The sequence below is a fragment of the Symsagittifera roscoffensis genome, chromosome 5 (assembly GCF_963678635.1).
Source record: "Symsagittifera roscoffensis chromosome 5, txSymRosc1.1, whole genome shotgun sequence".
NCBI lineage: Eukaryota > Metazoa > Xenacoelomorpha > Acoela > Convolutidae > Symsagittifera > Symsagittifera roscoffensis.
In genome coordinates, this window is record NC_087066.1 from 44,153,245 (window position 1) to 44,168,836 (window position 15,592).

The 15,592-nt window shown below is 45.5% G+C and overlaps 2 protein-coding genes across 2 annotated transcripts in view; both read left to right on the forward strand.

Annotated features, from left to right (window-relative positions):
• LOC134846062 (protein angel homolog 2-like) overlaps positions 1 to 15,592 on the forward strand; it is a 513,790-nt gene that overhangs the window by 273,929 nt on the left and 224,269 nt on the right. The window lies entirely within an intron of this gene.
• Positions 3,177 to 5,759, forward strand: LOC134846740 (uncharacterized). The gene is made up of 2 exons (XM_063864128.1): positions 3,177 to 3,350; positions 5,574 to 5,759. Exons 1-2 carry the CDS (start codon positions 3,177 to 3,179, stop codon positions 5,757 to 5,759), a joined length of 360 nt encoding a protein of 119 aa, XP_063720198.1.

Sequence of the window (15,592 nt, forward strand, 5' to 3'; positions counted from 1 at the left end):
ACAGTAAAAATTGTTGTCCGGACAACGTCCACTAGTAAATAGACAGGTTTTAAAACCCGTTTGCCGATAACCTTCCAGGTTACAGAGAAATCGAATTTAACGTGTGTGATTTAGTGGATTCATCAATCCGGAGGGGTCCAAATAGCATAGTTTTTGGAAAATTTTTTCAGCTAGAGCGTTTTAGATTGGGTTTTTTGCATTGAACTAGAAGAGTATAGGCCTTTTGAGCTCGGATCAATAATTTTTAGCTTGAAAAGAACAGAATTGCGAAAAAATTTAGGTGGAACCTATAAGAGAGAAATTTTTTGACTTCAGAAAAAAGACGTTTTGGTTAATAACTTAGGAACTACTAGACAGATCCAGTTGATCTTGGTACCATTAGATCAGAAATTAGCTGAGCTTTTTAATGAAAACATCAATTTATCAAAAAAGCGTTTGGGATTGTTTTCAGCAAATTCACCAATTCGGGAAGGTAGACCCTTCACGTTTTATAAAAAAAAAACTTTGGAAAATCCTTACACCCCTACCAAAGGGTAGTAACGGTTTGATAATGTAATTTTACGCTGTTCTAGACAAAAAGGGAAGGCTAAGGGCACCAGAAAAGTTTAGTCAAGTCAAAACTAAGCTAGCGATAAGACCCTTCACCGTTAGGGTGAATTGTCAAATAAGAGGCTTAACTTCAATCCGGAAGGGTCTTGGGAAAGACGTAACACCCTTCCTTGTTATTTCAAACTGCATAAAAGCATCGGAGAACGTATCCGGAAGGGTATCAGGTGAAAAATTAGAGGGTCTACAAGAAGCTATTTTTACAAACCCGGAGGGGTCCTAATCCGGAGGGTTCTTAATTTTCCCAATCCGGAGGGGTCTTAATTTTCCCAATCCGGAGGGGTCTTAATTTTCCCAATCCGGAGGGGTCTTATTTTAGCCAATCCGGAGGGGCTCCAATTTTGCCAATCCAGGGAGTTCTTATTTTGCCAATCCGGAGGGGTTCCAAATTTTGCCAATCCGGAGGGGTCCTATTTTTGTCAATTCGGAAAGGGGTCCTATTTTTGTCAATTCGGAGGGGTATTGTTTTGTCAAGACTTAAGAAGACAACAGAAAAGAAAGTAGTTAAAGGTATTAGGTTATTAAGAGATAGGCTGGGAACCAGTGACTGCACTGGTAACTTGCCTTTTATAAAAAACCAAACCAAAACAAAACAGGTCTGAACTCGGATATTCGCGATATTAAGTCTAAATTGAACAAGAGTGTATAACTAATTGGTGTGGATTGAAATCCAAGACGTTTTTGAGAAAAGTGATTGCCCTGAGGATTTTAGTAGGTCTAGCTTGTCAGTCCGAAGGCAGATAGGTAACACAGGACTCGGTGGGCGCAATAGACGCTCACTTGAGAAAATTACTGCTTTCAAGTTTTGTCTGTTTGGTGCAGCACCAAACAGGGAAAGTTCTTTCTGCAAAAACAAGTTCAACTATTGTATTGCGACTGATTAAAAGTACAAAACACAAACGTTTTCATAGAAAATATTCTTATTTTTTTGTTTCTCAATTTTGGTTTTAAATCAATAATATTTGTGCTTGATTGGGTAGTGAGAACACTATCTTACTGTGCTAGCTTCTCATTTTACTACTAATAATCAATTATCGTGAAGAAATTGTATACACGCTGTACTGTGATAACATACAAGGATTCGTGGTCACTATTTAATAGAAATAACTTTTGGAACTTATTGTTTTGTGTTATTACTATCAGTAGTCAGATCAAAAGGACACTAGCAATCGAATTGAGTGTATAGGCAGTAAGAAGTGGTAAATTGAGTATGAGTCTAGACAAGTCAAGGATACCTAAGCTAGGTGATAGCTCCAGGAAATTCATACCTGAGAAACAGAGAAAAGCAATGACCGACCCTTTTGTGGAAAGGATCACACGAACTCGGACTGACAATGGGGAGACGGTTTTAGGCAGAATGGTTGAGACCAGGAGTCAGAAGTCCTCAGAAGAGCAAAAAGCAATGCTAGAAGTGGAGGTCTATCCGGACCAGGCCATCGATGAGAACCAGGAAATACATGGACCGAAGGGGAGAGGAAACAGAAGGCTAGCGAGTGAATCTACTCCGATAGAACAAGGCCAAGATTTTGCCACTTCCACCGGGACACTGGACCCAGAGGAGATGACGGAACAGTCCGACATTTCTACTGAAATTGTGGCAAATAGAAGATCTCCCACAGACAACACCATGATGGCAGGCGTGACGGAGAAACAGGCAACGTCCTCATTGTTTTCAGAAAGAGTGAAGAACGCTTTCGAGAAAACATCTTTCCATTTACCATGGGAGCGGGTACAGGCGATGAAGGAGAATCCCAGGAGGAAGAAGAGGACGATGAAGAGCAAGCTGACTTTGGATCTCAAGTCAGCCTCAATAGTTCGACTCAGGAGAATGAAGCATACACCGACAGAGGGACTGGTACCATGGACCAATTTGGTGAAGTGAGGACAATAAGCAAAACGACAAACACATCAGGCCAGTCAGGAGACTTTGTGAGTATGACAAATTCGGAAATGCGAACGGGGGAGAATAGAAACACAGGGCTAAGAAACGCACCGGCGGATCCAGAGGTGGATAATGAAAAGACGTTGAGGAGCACGTTGAATATCGACCAGCACCAAGCTACCTGGGATCGACAGGGTGACACCGCCACTTGTGACGCCACTAGTGGATAACGGAGCATCGATGAAGAAGCCTTGACCAACACAGTGGGCAGCATAGGAGAACATAATGAACAGATGTCAATAAAAATTAGTGAACTAGAAAAGGCAGCCCACGTCGAGAGAGAAAGTCTGCGGGAAGAAATAAACCGCAATAGACAAGGAGTTAGTGGAAGCGAAAAACACTTGAAGGAAAGAACAGATGAACACTTGGCAAAGAACTTGTCGCGAATGACAAGAGAAGCGGAACAGAGAGAGTTACAATTGAGAGACGACATGGAGAGTTGAGATACAGTTGAGATTTCAACAAGAGCAGTCTTTTGGGACTCTTGACACAAAGATAGATGCGATGATGGAGAGGCGAACTCAGGCTATCATGGATAGGTTGGACGGTCTACTAGGCAGCAAGAGTGGACCAAAAGATGGGGAACCGAACTCAGGAGGACCCAGCAGGGAGCCGAGGGTGAACTTCAATGACCAACAAAATAGGAGAAGGACATATGAATCCGCTAGATGTAGGGGCAGTTCAGCAGGCTATGCCACAGGGGATAATAGAACATGGGGCCCAAACATCAGAAGAAGTTCAACTGGCAACAGGCAGACCTCAAACGAACGATCAACGCAAGGCACACATGCGACTGGGAGAGGTGATTCCAGGAACAGGAGTCATGCAAGCCCAGGAATGAGTCATGCGAGCCAAGGAAGAAAAAATTCCGGAGATTCGGATAGAAGGGATGTACCAAATACAGAACCCTTAGCAGGGGGCGATGATACTCAAGCGGGGCATTCAAGAGATGCTACAGCAATGGCCACAGCCTTTGAACCCCTAAACAGGTCTTTGGAGACATTGCTGACGAGGTTATCCAGAACCAATGAACGCAGTGAAAAGTCCAGAAGAGTCTTTAAGAAACCAAGATGCTATAAAGACGAATCTGACGGCTTCATTGATACCTTGATAGAAGTGATGAAACTGCATTTTGAGGAAGAGGACTTGTCAGAAAGGCAAGAATGCAGTGCGCTTACCAGCAACTTGGAAGGGACGTTGAGGTCAAAAGCAGTACCAACGGGACACTGCTGCGTGATGGTCAAAAAGCAGTACCAACGGGACACTGCTGAGAAACTCTTTTAAATCTTGTTAAATCGTTTTGGCTCAGGGTGCAGGGACACCAAGCAATGATGCGCTTCGAGAAACGGAGGCAAAGAGAAGATGAGACGATAGACAAGTTTCTAGACGATTTGGAGATGCTGAGAAGGCGTAGCCAACCAGATGAGTCGAACAGAAGGATGAACCTGGCAGTAGCCTCGAAATTCATCGATGGTGTGAAGAATGATGAACTTCGAACAATGTTAGCAACCAGTGGTGTGTACATTGTGACCAAATAGGACAGATCTATTTGGGTGAAGAATAACTCAAAGTCCGTAGGATAGGCCATGACGCTATGATGGAGCAAGATGCGGTTCCCTTGGATACGAAGCAGATGTGACTGCACATCTGCTCGACACCAACGGAAAGAAAATCGGAGTCACAGGGCTTCTGGACACAGGAGCGGTAGTGAGTGTGATGCCGATAAAGACTTGGGAAAGAATGGGCTTCACGAGGGAAGATCTAATTCCAACGAATCTCCGACTGGCCGCCGCCAATCGAGGAGCGATTTACGTAGCCGGAAGAACACTAATAACGGTCCTCCAAATGGAAGGACGGGATCTTTGGATGAGCTTCCTAGTAGTAGAGAATCTGGATGACTCAGAGCAATTCATCCTGGGCAGAGATTTTGTCAGGAATTTCGACGTCATGATTGACTTGAACAACGCTCTAATGAGGATTAGAAACCCGGACAGGAAGTATGTTAAGAAACCAATTAATACAATAATAACAGATGAAAACAAGATACCAATCTTTTTAGATAGAAAGGTAAAACTACAGCCGGGACAAGCAGTAGTAGCAATTTTTAGAATGAGAAGTTTAAATTCGTTAAGTGATAGTAAACAGGTTTGTTTGGTACCGAATCCAAATAGTCAAAGTTCAATGATTTTAGGCCGGAGCTTCTCGGTAACTCGAAACGGACTGTGTGTCAGTGTGTTATTGAACACACTGGACACCACGGTTTCAATCCAGCGTGGAAAGAAACTTGGTTACGCTTTGCCGATGAGGACCGACTATGAAGGGACACAAAACTTGAAGAGATATAGTGTGAAAGATTGTCCTTATCATGCCAATAAAGATAAAATTTTAAAAAGGATTAATGAATTAAAATCTATTCATAAACTGTTTTCACTCAAGTCTGAGACGGACGATGGCTTGTCAAGCTGCTCGAATTTTTTGGAACGCCCCTCGTCATATGAACTAGAATCTGACAAACCGGTTTTTCCAGAAATAGAACACTTAAAAGAGAAAATAGGTGAGGGAGATTTTGAGTTACTGCGGGCGGTTTTAAATCGAAATGCGGATGTATGTTCAAAACATAAGGCGGATATCGGTTGCTGTAACTTCGTCGAACACGAAATCGAACTTGAGGAAGGCGCCGTTTCCCATAGGGAAGGCGCAAGGCGAATGACGCCACATAAATCGGAAGCGTACCGATCAGAATTAGAAATGTTGCTCGAATACGACAAGATAGAACCCTCGAAATCGCCGTGGGCTTGCGGGGTAGTAATGGCGAAAAAGAAAGGGGGCAGCTTAGGTTTTGTTGCGACTTTCGCTACTTGAACGCGGTAACGATGAAAGATGCGTACCCGATACCGCGGATAGACGAGAGCCTATCTAAAATTGGCGATGTCAAATTCTTCACCACATTGGACTTGGGTTATGCCCTTTGCGTAAGAAGGATAGAGAAAAGACCGGATTCGCATGCGAGTTGGGATTGTACCAGTGGAAGAGGATGCCCTTTGGCTTGTGCAACGCAACAGCCACTTTTCAAAGACTGATGGCTCATGCTTCGACCAGAGTGACGAAGAAGTACGGGAATCGTGTGATGTGCTACGTGGATGACGTGGTCATTGCAACACCAACCCTGGAAGACCACATTGATCGACTTGATGCGGATTTGATTGCATGAAGAGAGCAGGCTTAAAATGCAAACCATCAAAATGTGAGATCCTGATGGATTCGATCAAGTATCTAGGAAGAATGGTGAACAAGCATAGTGTGAGGCCGAACCCGGAAGCAGTAGAAGCTGTGTTGACATGGAAGGCTCCACGAACGGACACACAGCTCATGAGCCTCCTAGGGTTTGCCAATTATTACCGCGACTTCATAAAAGGATATGCAGACAAGGTGTATCCGATGCAGAAGCTGATGCGCAACAAAGAAAAGAAGTTCAAACGGAGTAATGAAGCTCAAACGGCCTTTGAGAACATAATAAAGCGGGAACTGTGCAAAGCGCCAGTGCTAGGCATGCCTACTGAAAAAGGCATGTATGTTCTTGACACAGACGCATCAGTAGTAGCCATCTCGGGAATACTGCATCAGGAGCAGGAGTGGAATGGGAGAACCGTTCTCCGTCCCATTGCATATGGCAGTAAGGTGTTAAGTGACACTGAGATGAAATATGGTGCACCAAAGGCAGAAATGTTTGCAGTAGTCACATTTGTGGAAAAGTACCGCGCGTATTTGGGGAGCGCTCCCTTTATGTTACGCGTGGACAACAGCGCGTTATCCTGGTTGAAGACATACTCGATGGATCAGAGTTATATTGGAAGATGGATAGTGAGATTAGATGGCTATCACATGATAATCGAGCACAGGATGCGTGACAAACACCAGAATGCTGACAGCCTCAGCAATAAAACCGAGTTCTATGAAAGATTGGAGCAGAAGCAAGCCCATCAGGCAGAAATCGAGGAAGGATTCTCGTTTCTGGATAAAGAGATTTATGAAGCGCTTCCCTTGACGAGATGGTTGGATAAGTCTGGACATCCAATACCAGGACATCCTGAGTTACCTGTAGAGAACGCAGCCGAGATAAAGATTCTATCCCAAAAGTACCCAGTGCCATTGGACCTGTTGCTGCGCTCGAACCTGGTCCAGCAGGAACTCTCTCGCATGAACATTAACAGCCTCTCATGATTGGATAAAACGCTGCAGGTCACATCGTAAGTGATGCGGATGCTGGGTGGATTGTTAGAGAGGGAAGTGACCAGAGATGGCCCCGAGTGGGCAGCAGCAGTGGCATCACTGACAGTCAGTGAGAAGGTGAAGATCATGCCGTCCAGACGACAACACAAAGAAAACGAGAGGGATTGTAGGACAATAGTTCAGCAACTAGTATCCTCAATACCCCACGAGGGTTTAACCAGTACTTCATACGGTCGGAAGGAACAGGGGCATAAAGTTTTGTCCGGGGAGCTCAGATGGATGCTAAGAACGCGTAGGAATGATCCGGAGGATGGGAAGTGCTCTATCGCAGACTCTTCAAAAGATGACAATTCCCGCAACTCTGGAATCGACACCTACTCAGACAGGAACTCGAGCTCAGGATCGGAACTGTCAGAGCTAGCGATCCACGCACTGCTAGTGGAGACTCGAGCAAGGAATCTGGACAGGCAGGTATATCAAGACCCTGACAGTGATCGCTACCTCATACCAGGTGAAAGAGTCTTTGATAACGCAGCGGATGATCTGGAAACAATAGCGGTATCGAAACGTTCGATAAGTCTGTTGCCACAAAAAGAGGTAGTCAGGACTGATATTCAGCCATTCGAACAGGAAACACAGCCATTGGCAAAGATTTGGTGCGTTAAGATAGAAGAAGATACGCATCACCAATGAGCTGAATACTCAGGTGAGGATCATGAAGACGTACTTGAAGGCGAGATACAGACTCTCGGACCTACTAAGAGCATAGAGAAATGACCGCACGACAAGCAAACTGAAACAGTGGATCAAAAATGGTGCTCCGGACAAAGGAGATAGACGAAGGAGATAGACAAAGGAGATAGAGGAAGACAGTTACCTCATTCTGCGACAATACTTTATGCAGAAAGAGGGAAAGTTATATCTGAACAAGGACGGGATCGTGGCTTGCAAGAGAAGAGAAGAAGACAAAGTCCTGTACAAGTATAACGCGATAGTGTTGCCGCAACTCTGTCAGACAGAACTTTTGTTCAGGTCGCATGATCAGATGGGCCACCAGGGAATCGACAAAGTATATCAAAAAATCCTGAAGCGCTTTGAGTGGCCTGCAAGGAAAAAGGCATGCGAGAAGTGGGTAGCAGCATGTCTGTCATGCCAGCAGGTCAAGGATCCAAGGAAATTACGATTTCCTTTGCAGTCGATCGAGTCGTCTGAATTCAACGAGGTGGTGCAGATTGATCACCAAAAGATATGCATGACAGACAGTGGTTATAATCAAGTCTTGGTCATGATAGATCACTTCACGAAGTATGCAGAGGCCGTGCCCTGTATAACTGCCTCAGCGGAAGAGACGTACGATCACCTGATCAATACGTGGATAACAAGACATGGCTGTCCGATGACATTTCAATCGGATAATGGAACAGCTTTTGTGGGGGAACTCACGAAAGAGCTTATGAGAAGCTCGCAGGTTGCTCAAGCTCTTTCCACGACATACCATCCCCAGACGAATGGCTTAGTGGAAAGGCAGAATCGAACGTTAGTATCGATGCTGAGGGTATATTGTTCCAGGTACGTGACCGATTGGGACAGATACCTTCCACAAGTGATGGGGGCTTATAATAGCACGCAAAATTTCACCACCGGAGTTAGTTCACACATGATGCTAACCAGACACAAGAAGTCTTTGACCTTGACTTTCTTCTACCCAGAGTATGAGGGTAAGAAGACGTCGCCACAGGTCTATGTAAGGAATGTAATAAGACGTCAGCAGGAGTTAAACGACTTATGTTGACGAAATACTCAGCAGGCACAGGCAAGGCAGAGGAAAAGATTTGACAAGAAAGCAGCTGGTGCAAAAGCTTATTCGGTAGGGGACTACGTATGGGTTTTTCAGAACTTCATACCACCGAAAGGAACGAAAAAGCTCCTAAAAAAGTGGAGGGGACCGTTCATGATTACGGAGGTGCACCAGCAGGGACGCTTTTATAGACTGAGTACTGGCCGAGCCGCTCATTACGAAAACATCAAGCCACACAACCCATCTACAGAAGATTGGTGTATACCTTTAGACATGGAAGAGGGGGATTACTTGATGTTGGACCCTGCCTGTGAGGTCAACGAGAAGGGCACCAGGGAAAAGAACGATGGGAATGAAGCCGTAGAGGAAGGAACAAGTCCACCACTGAACCTGGATCCAAGCGAGGTGATTGAAGCGGACAAAGAAACCTTACCCTACGCAGATGAGGACTGGCATAACTCAGAACAAAGGGAGGTTCCCATGAATTTTGAACCAGATTTTTCGTTCACGATAAAGACTAGACAGAATGACAGGACAAGATCCAAGAAGAAATTTAACCCTAACGGCGATGACTTTGTAGTGGACAGGATAGATCTAAAGAAGATAGTGGAAGAAGTAGTAGGTCTAGAAGATATAACTATGTCACAGGACATTGACATAGTCGATGATCACGACGAGGAGTGGATCGAGGATCGGTCGAAACCCGAGGTAGAATTCGACGACGAGCAACAGCAATCCTACGAACAAGAGTTGAGGAATCTGCGTGTTTTTGAGTGGCTGAACGAAATGACGTCGGACCCAAAGGAGACCAGTGTCACGATTCAAGATGTAGATCGTGAAAGCATGAAATACAGGAAAACCGAACGAGAAGATCCTTCCTGGGCTTGATATCCGATATGCGATCGACGGGGACGTCAATTGATATTTTTGTCCGGGGAGTGGGGGTAGGACTTACCCACACTGAAAATTTATTAATAAAAAATTAAGAATAGCAAGAGAGACAGGAGATTTAGAAGCGGAAACAGGCGAGGACCCTAAGAAACCGGACATAGGGAGGGTAGTTGAGTCATATTTTAACTTACCAAATGAATATTCAAGTAGCATAATACTAACAGATAGCGATTTCAGATTCACAAATAGACCATGTGCGATAGCAATCACAGCAGACATGAGTTTTAAGACAGCGTTAGAAGCAGATTTTAAGAGAGAATTTAAAAACATAGAATTCCTTTGGAAGCAAAGACCAGGAATAGGGGCGTAGCAGCCTTGCCTCTTGCGGCGTCACAGATACCGGGAAAGTACTTATGGTTCTTGGTGACGAGGGTGACGGAGAAGCGGCACGTGGATCCGGAAAACCTAGTCTTGTCCTTGACGAGATTGGAAGACTTCCTCGTGGAAAGGGAAGTGAAGGAGCTTTCGCTTCCAGTGTACGATCCGAACAGAGGACGACTGCATCCACGGGAACTGTACGCACTGATACACGTAATCTTCTCCGATACTAATATACAAGTATACTTACATAAGAATTACTACTTAAGTATAGGCTGAATTTAGGTGGCATGCAGGAGAGTGTTATAATAAATGTGTAGTGTGCGATACGTGTGTTATGTTATGTTATGTGATATGTTATTAAAAGATAAGGGTAAGAAGGAGTTAGTGACCATGAACAACTGAATGACAATCTTAGGAATAGACCCAAAGTTTGAACTGTCCAATCTTTGGTCGGATTCCAAAGTTTTAGAAACTGATTGATTTTAATAAACTTTATTATCAAAATCTTTTTATCTGAATGTTTTATATAAATTTTAATACAAAACTAGTGTAAAGTTGACAAATGTGATATTCGTGACCTCTTTTCTAGATCCTGATTGATCGTTTAATCTCTCACTTGATTTCAAATCATCGAATCGATACTAAAATCAAACTTGCAAGAAGATGGATAATTTCAACTTGGATGAATTGATGGACCTGGCAGAGGCATATGTAGGACCGATGGCAGATGCGATCTATCGGAAGCTAATGGATCGAGACTTCGCTCTGGAGGACCAAGAGGTAGTCATGTTGCTGACCGCCTTGATAAACATCTTGGGGCATGATAACCGTGGGGACCGCCCCACGGAAGTCTTATTGATGGCAGCATATGGAGAAAGAGTAGTACTAGACCGCCCGAAGATGAGAGTGATGAGGTGGAGAAACGGGCTCTCTCAGGGAGTGACTTGGCGAATGAGCCTGGATTGGGAAGTTCAAGGACCTACCAACCAGGTGAGATGCCTTTGTCCACCAAGCTTAGGAGGATGCCTCAGGAAATGAACAGCGAGGCTGCCTCGTCTAGTTCACAACTGAGAGTAGCTGTGCAACCAAAGAGGGCGAGAGTAGAAGTAGAAGTTCATACGAACGAAACCATGCAAGATCTCAATGGGACGATAGAAGAACTAGAGACGACTAGAATGGAGCTGGACGAGATGACCAAGACCATGCTCACTATAGAAGAAGATAGGGACATGTGGAAGAAGTTGTTTGAAGACTGCAACAAGAAGCAGGGTGAAGAGATAGAGCGTTTGAGGCGAGAATACAAGCAGCGATCGGAGCGTCTGTCGTTAACGGCAGCCGTAGAAAAAACAAGGGATATTCCTCGTGGGCAGTCCCCGATGGAACTCTTGACGCCTCGAGAAATGAGCCAGACTACAGAAACGCGACTCCCGGTTACAACTGGTCGAGTGAAAATCCCGGATCCGAGTAACACCTTAGGTGACCCAAGCGTGGAGCAGACGGTGAGGAAATTGATAGAGACAGCCGGAAGACTGGTTGCCAACAGGAATGCGCCAGGTTCCGGGGTGACTGCACCCTATGGGACAATCGATGACACGGGCATAGTACAACTCTCCCAAGACGTGATGACCTGAGAGGGAGTTAGCAAAGCAACATCATCAACAAAGAGCTCTAGGGTCCCAGACAGGAAAATACGAGAGATACCGGCGAAGAAAGTGTCCCGAGTGATTGACGTGCAAAAGAACAATCAGTTGAAGTATAGCTTCACAGGAGTTCCGGATACGGATCCGAGAGCCTGCTTCAATCGAGCGACTTGGAACCCAGCAGTAAGTCTGCAGCAAAAGCCACTTCGGTTATCACATCTGATACTGGGGGACATCTTGGTCAGAGTGCTCAAAAATTTGATGACTTCCTGGATCACCACGGTGATGTTGTTTGGAGGCGCAACGATAGTCCAGTTATTTCGGATGATGGAGCGGATGAGCCCAGGGAGAATCCTTCTTGTAATGATCCTAGTGGGGACAAATAACATCTCGAGAAGCTCAGATGAGGAAGAGGCACTATGGGCGGTACTGAAGTTCAACTGCGCGGTACTGACCGTCTGCACTGTACCAATTAGCACAAAGATGTTGACAGCAGCAGGGAGGAGACATAATGAAGGAGCAATCAGGTGGAACAACATCCTGAGGAATCTTGCGAGTCGGAATGCTGGACAGAGGTGGACAGAGGGCACACTGAGGTGTTCCCGAAGCTCTGGAACCTAAGGCCCTATGACAAAACAAATGGCGAGATCACGAGAATTCCTCGACTCACTGCGGCGTACCACAAGGTGAGAGAAGGGACGAAAGGTTGGGGTGATTACAAGAAGTTGCCTGAGGAAATCCCTGAGTTCCCTCTGATAAGAAGGATGTTGCTCGGAGCAGTCTCCGTAGTGCAAACTCCCAGATTGAGAGCGTTTGAGACAAATGAAAGGAGAGTGGCGAAATTCTCGGAAACGATGGATCCGTGTTTTGTGGGCAGGAATGCCGCAGTGTTGCAGCATACGCGATTTGTTTACACGGATCAAGCAACGAGAAGGCGGATAAGCAACGCAGCGACTCCGAAGCCTGGATGATTTGACAAGGAGTGGGCGAAACTGGATCTAGCGCCTATGAAAATGAGAGGCAGAGCTGAATTACCAGGGTCTTCCCTGATGTTGACGAGTGTGAAGCCGGAGTTAACGGTGGGAGGAACGCTACAGACGAGAGCTTTGCTAGCACCCTTCGGATATGAAGAGGTCAAAATAATCTATGGAGAGGAAGAAGATCTGTCAGCTGGTAAGCTAGTCATACCGAAACTTCCAGAAGGGGCCGGAAGTGAAGAGCAAGGGCCCTCAAATTCGAAAAAGAAACCAGAAGGGAGTAAGCCGTCAATCGGAAGAACCTATGCAACAGGAACCCGATCAAGCTGAGAAAGAAGACGATAAGGCATCGACAGGAGGAGTATCCATCCCTGATTTCAATTTCCTCAGTGATTTTGAGAACGGCGCGGATGCGTTGGAGACTACTGAACCAGCAGACGAAGGTATTTCGACGCTGGAACCTCCGTCGGTCTTTATGGAAACAAGCCGGAATTTGCCGGAGAGCAACTCTCCGGGCAATTTTAAAGACAACGAACAGAGACTCCTCATGGTACCCAGTCCATTTTGAAATTAGGTCTTGCGGGAGGTCCTTGACAAATTTGACGAGTGTGAAGGGAGATTGAGTGAATTATTTCTCGACTCAGCCACTGACGAAAGTGAGGCAAACACTCCTATCAAGATGACGCCGCAAGAAGACAAAGGAGAAGTGGTATATCTGTCAAGAACCCGGAAAGGAACGGTGCGGTCAAAGTTAGTAATTGACCAAATTAATGAAATGAAGATGAAACTGGGCAGCAAGGTGACATTGAGAAAGGCGGTAAAGACGAAGGTGGATTACGAAATCTCGATAAAAGCTGTCAATTGAGCGAAAAGAAAAAGAGTCGAAGAAGCTATGGATCTGGGACAAGGTGATGATCGATTGCCTGGCACAGACAGGATGCTGACTGATGTAGCGATGGTGCCACCCATTCTCAGGGCAGGAATAAAGTCAACCGGTTACAGTCCAAGAAGAGTGACCGCACTCTGACTGGAGCAACATTAGAAATGGAAACACTCAGCCAATGTGGGGAGAGTACCATGAAAGACTTTAAACCGTCTCCCAGGAACCATGGAAAAGGAAGTGTTGTAGGACAGCTAGTCCCAGTGTCGGATACTGTATCAATAGATGAACACGCCAATGGATACATGGAGATGTTGGAGTACAGAAATTCGGCCAGAGGACACTTGCTGGCTCTGGAAGATCGAAGTGCCATGGAAGGTTACTTGGAAGCAAAGATGCAAAACTCCACCCTGAAGCAGAAAGCATACGGGACTCTGGTATCCTCTGAGATGCATACAGAAACGATAGAGCAGTTGGTGAGCCTTCCGTGGAGAGCGGCAGTGTTACGGTTTTTCGAAGAAGAGATGAGAACCACGCCGAAGATACACGCTGTGATAGCAGTGCCTTACGTGAGAACTGAGTTACAACTGAGGTTCGCCTGGTGCATGATCGGACTGACTCGTGGAGAATATTGTTCAGTAGAAAGGAAGAAATCGAAAGAGGAGAAAGTGTTCTTAATGACGAGTATGAGAGATCTGATGACCCAAGAAGGAGCAGCAATAGCGTGCGCGAAGCCGAGAGATGCTCTCTGTTTCATTCGATTCATGATAGACCAAATGTCAGTGCCAGCAAATGTCAGTGCCTGTGTTAAGATGCTAAAGGAAGGCGATGAACGAGCGAAAGCCTTGCTCTTGCTAGCACTGCTGGATATGCATCAAAGCAAACCAATGCGATTGAACATGAAGAAACCCGTGGAACAAGAACCCATGAGGAAAATAGACGAGATAAAGAGATTCTCAAACAAGGAGCTGAGGATCACCAAGGAATCCATGGGAGCACTGCCGAAATCCAGTGAATACTGTGGACCAATCAGGAAGAAGTCCTACAGTTACGTGTCCGGAATCATAGGGATGGCGTACAACCCTTTCCTAATTGAGGACATAAGCGATTGCTTCTTTGCTTACGAGCAAGCAGTGTTGCTAAGATTCTGGACTTCGAGAATTGCAACGATAAGAAGCGCTGGTAATCAGCAGGCCAAGCTGGGACTAGTCTTGGAGGAAAGGGTGACTGCACCTTCAGTGCCAAAATCGGACAACGGACAACCGGGTAGAATTTGGATTGGGATTCTCAGACGAACTGCTAATATCAAGTTCGATGGTAGCGTGGGAACTGATGAAACCATCATGGTGTCCGAGTTCCAACGCTGATTCGATATTACGTGCAACACAAGACGTACATAGGGAACTGAACTCAGACTGTAATCTGCGTGATCTTAATATCATCTATAACGTGATGACAACAGCCTCTAGGAGCAACGGAGAAGACAAAGTAGAGTTGCCTGGCTGGGGACCAGAGGACTGGGTTAAACCTGGTAGCTGTCTGGCAGAAATCTGTGGACTGGAAGGTCATGTCTGTGGAGGTCTGGATTGCGTGAAGACCTTGAAGAAACAACACAAGCAGTTGACGATTTTGTTTGGGAATATTGTGATGAAGACGAAGACAGAAACTGAACTAATTGCGGATTGCCATGGAGGAACCGAGATGAATCTAGTGACTGCACTAGGATTCTACAGCATGTTTGGTTCTTTAAAGTCACTATTGAATCAAGAACAAAAGCATGCGATGGTCACGGCCATCAGTGTAGAAGTGGTCCCAGGAGTTTTGCAGACTGAGCAAAACACATAGGAAGGTGAAGGGAAGCAATCGAGGCGGAAATGAACATCTGACACAGTGGGACATATCGCAGACCGTCGGGAGCGCGATATTTGGCGGGATCTACATTAGCTCCAATGTGTAGGAGCAGATACCCAAAGCATTTCGTAGCTGTGGATGTGAAAAGTACGAGAACGATCGTGGATCAAGCCTTCTCGGTGCCAAAATGCGTAAGTTTAGCGAGAATGTCAGAAAAGTCTTACGAGCTACTGTGTAAAATATTCTCAGCGGTTCCGGAGAGAACTAAAGAAGAGTTAGAGTCAATACTGGGAAGGAAGTTCATGGGATACGCCATTGGGAACTTCAGTGACTTTGAGAGACAGAAGCAGAAAGGATCAACCGTCATGGATTACAATGCAGTACACGAAAATGATG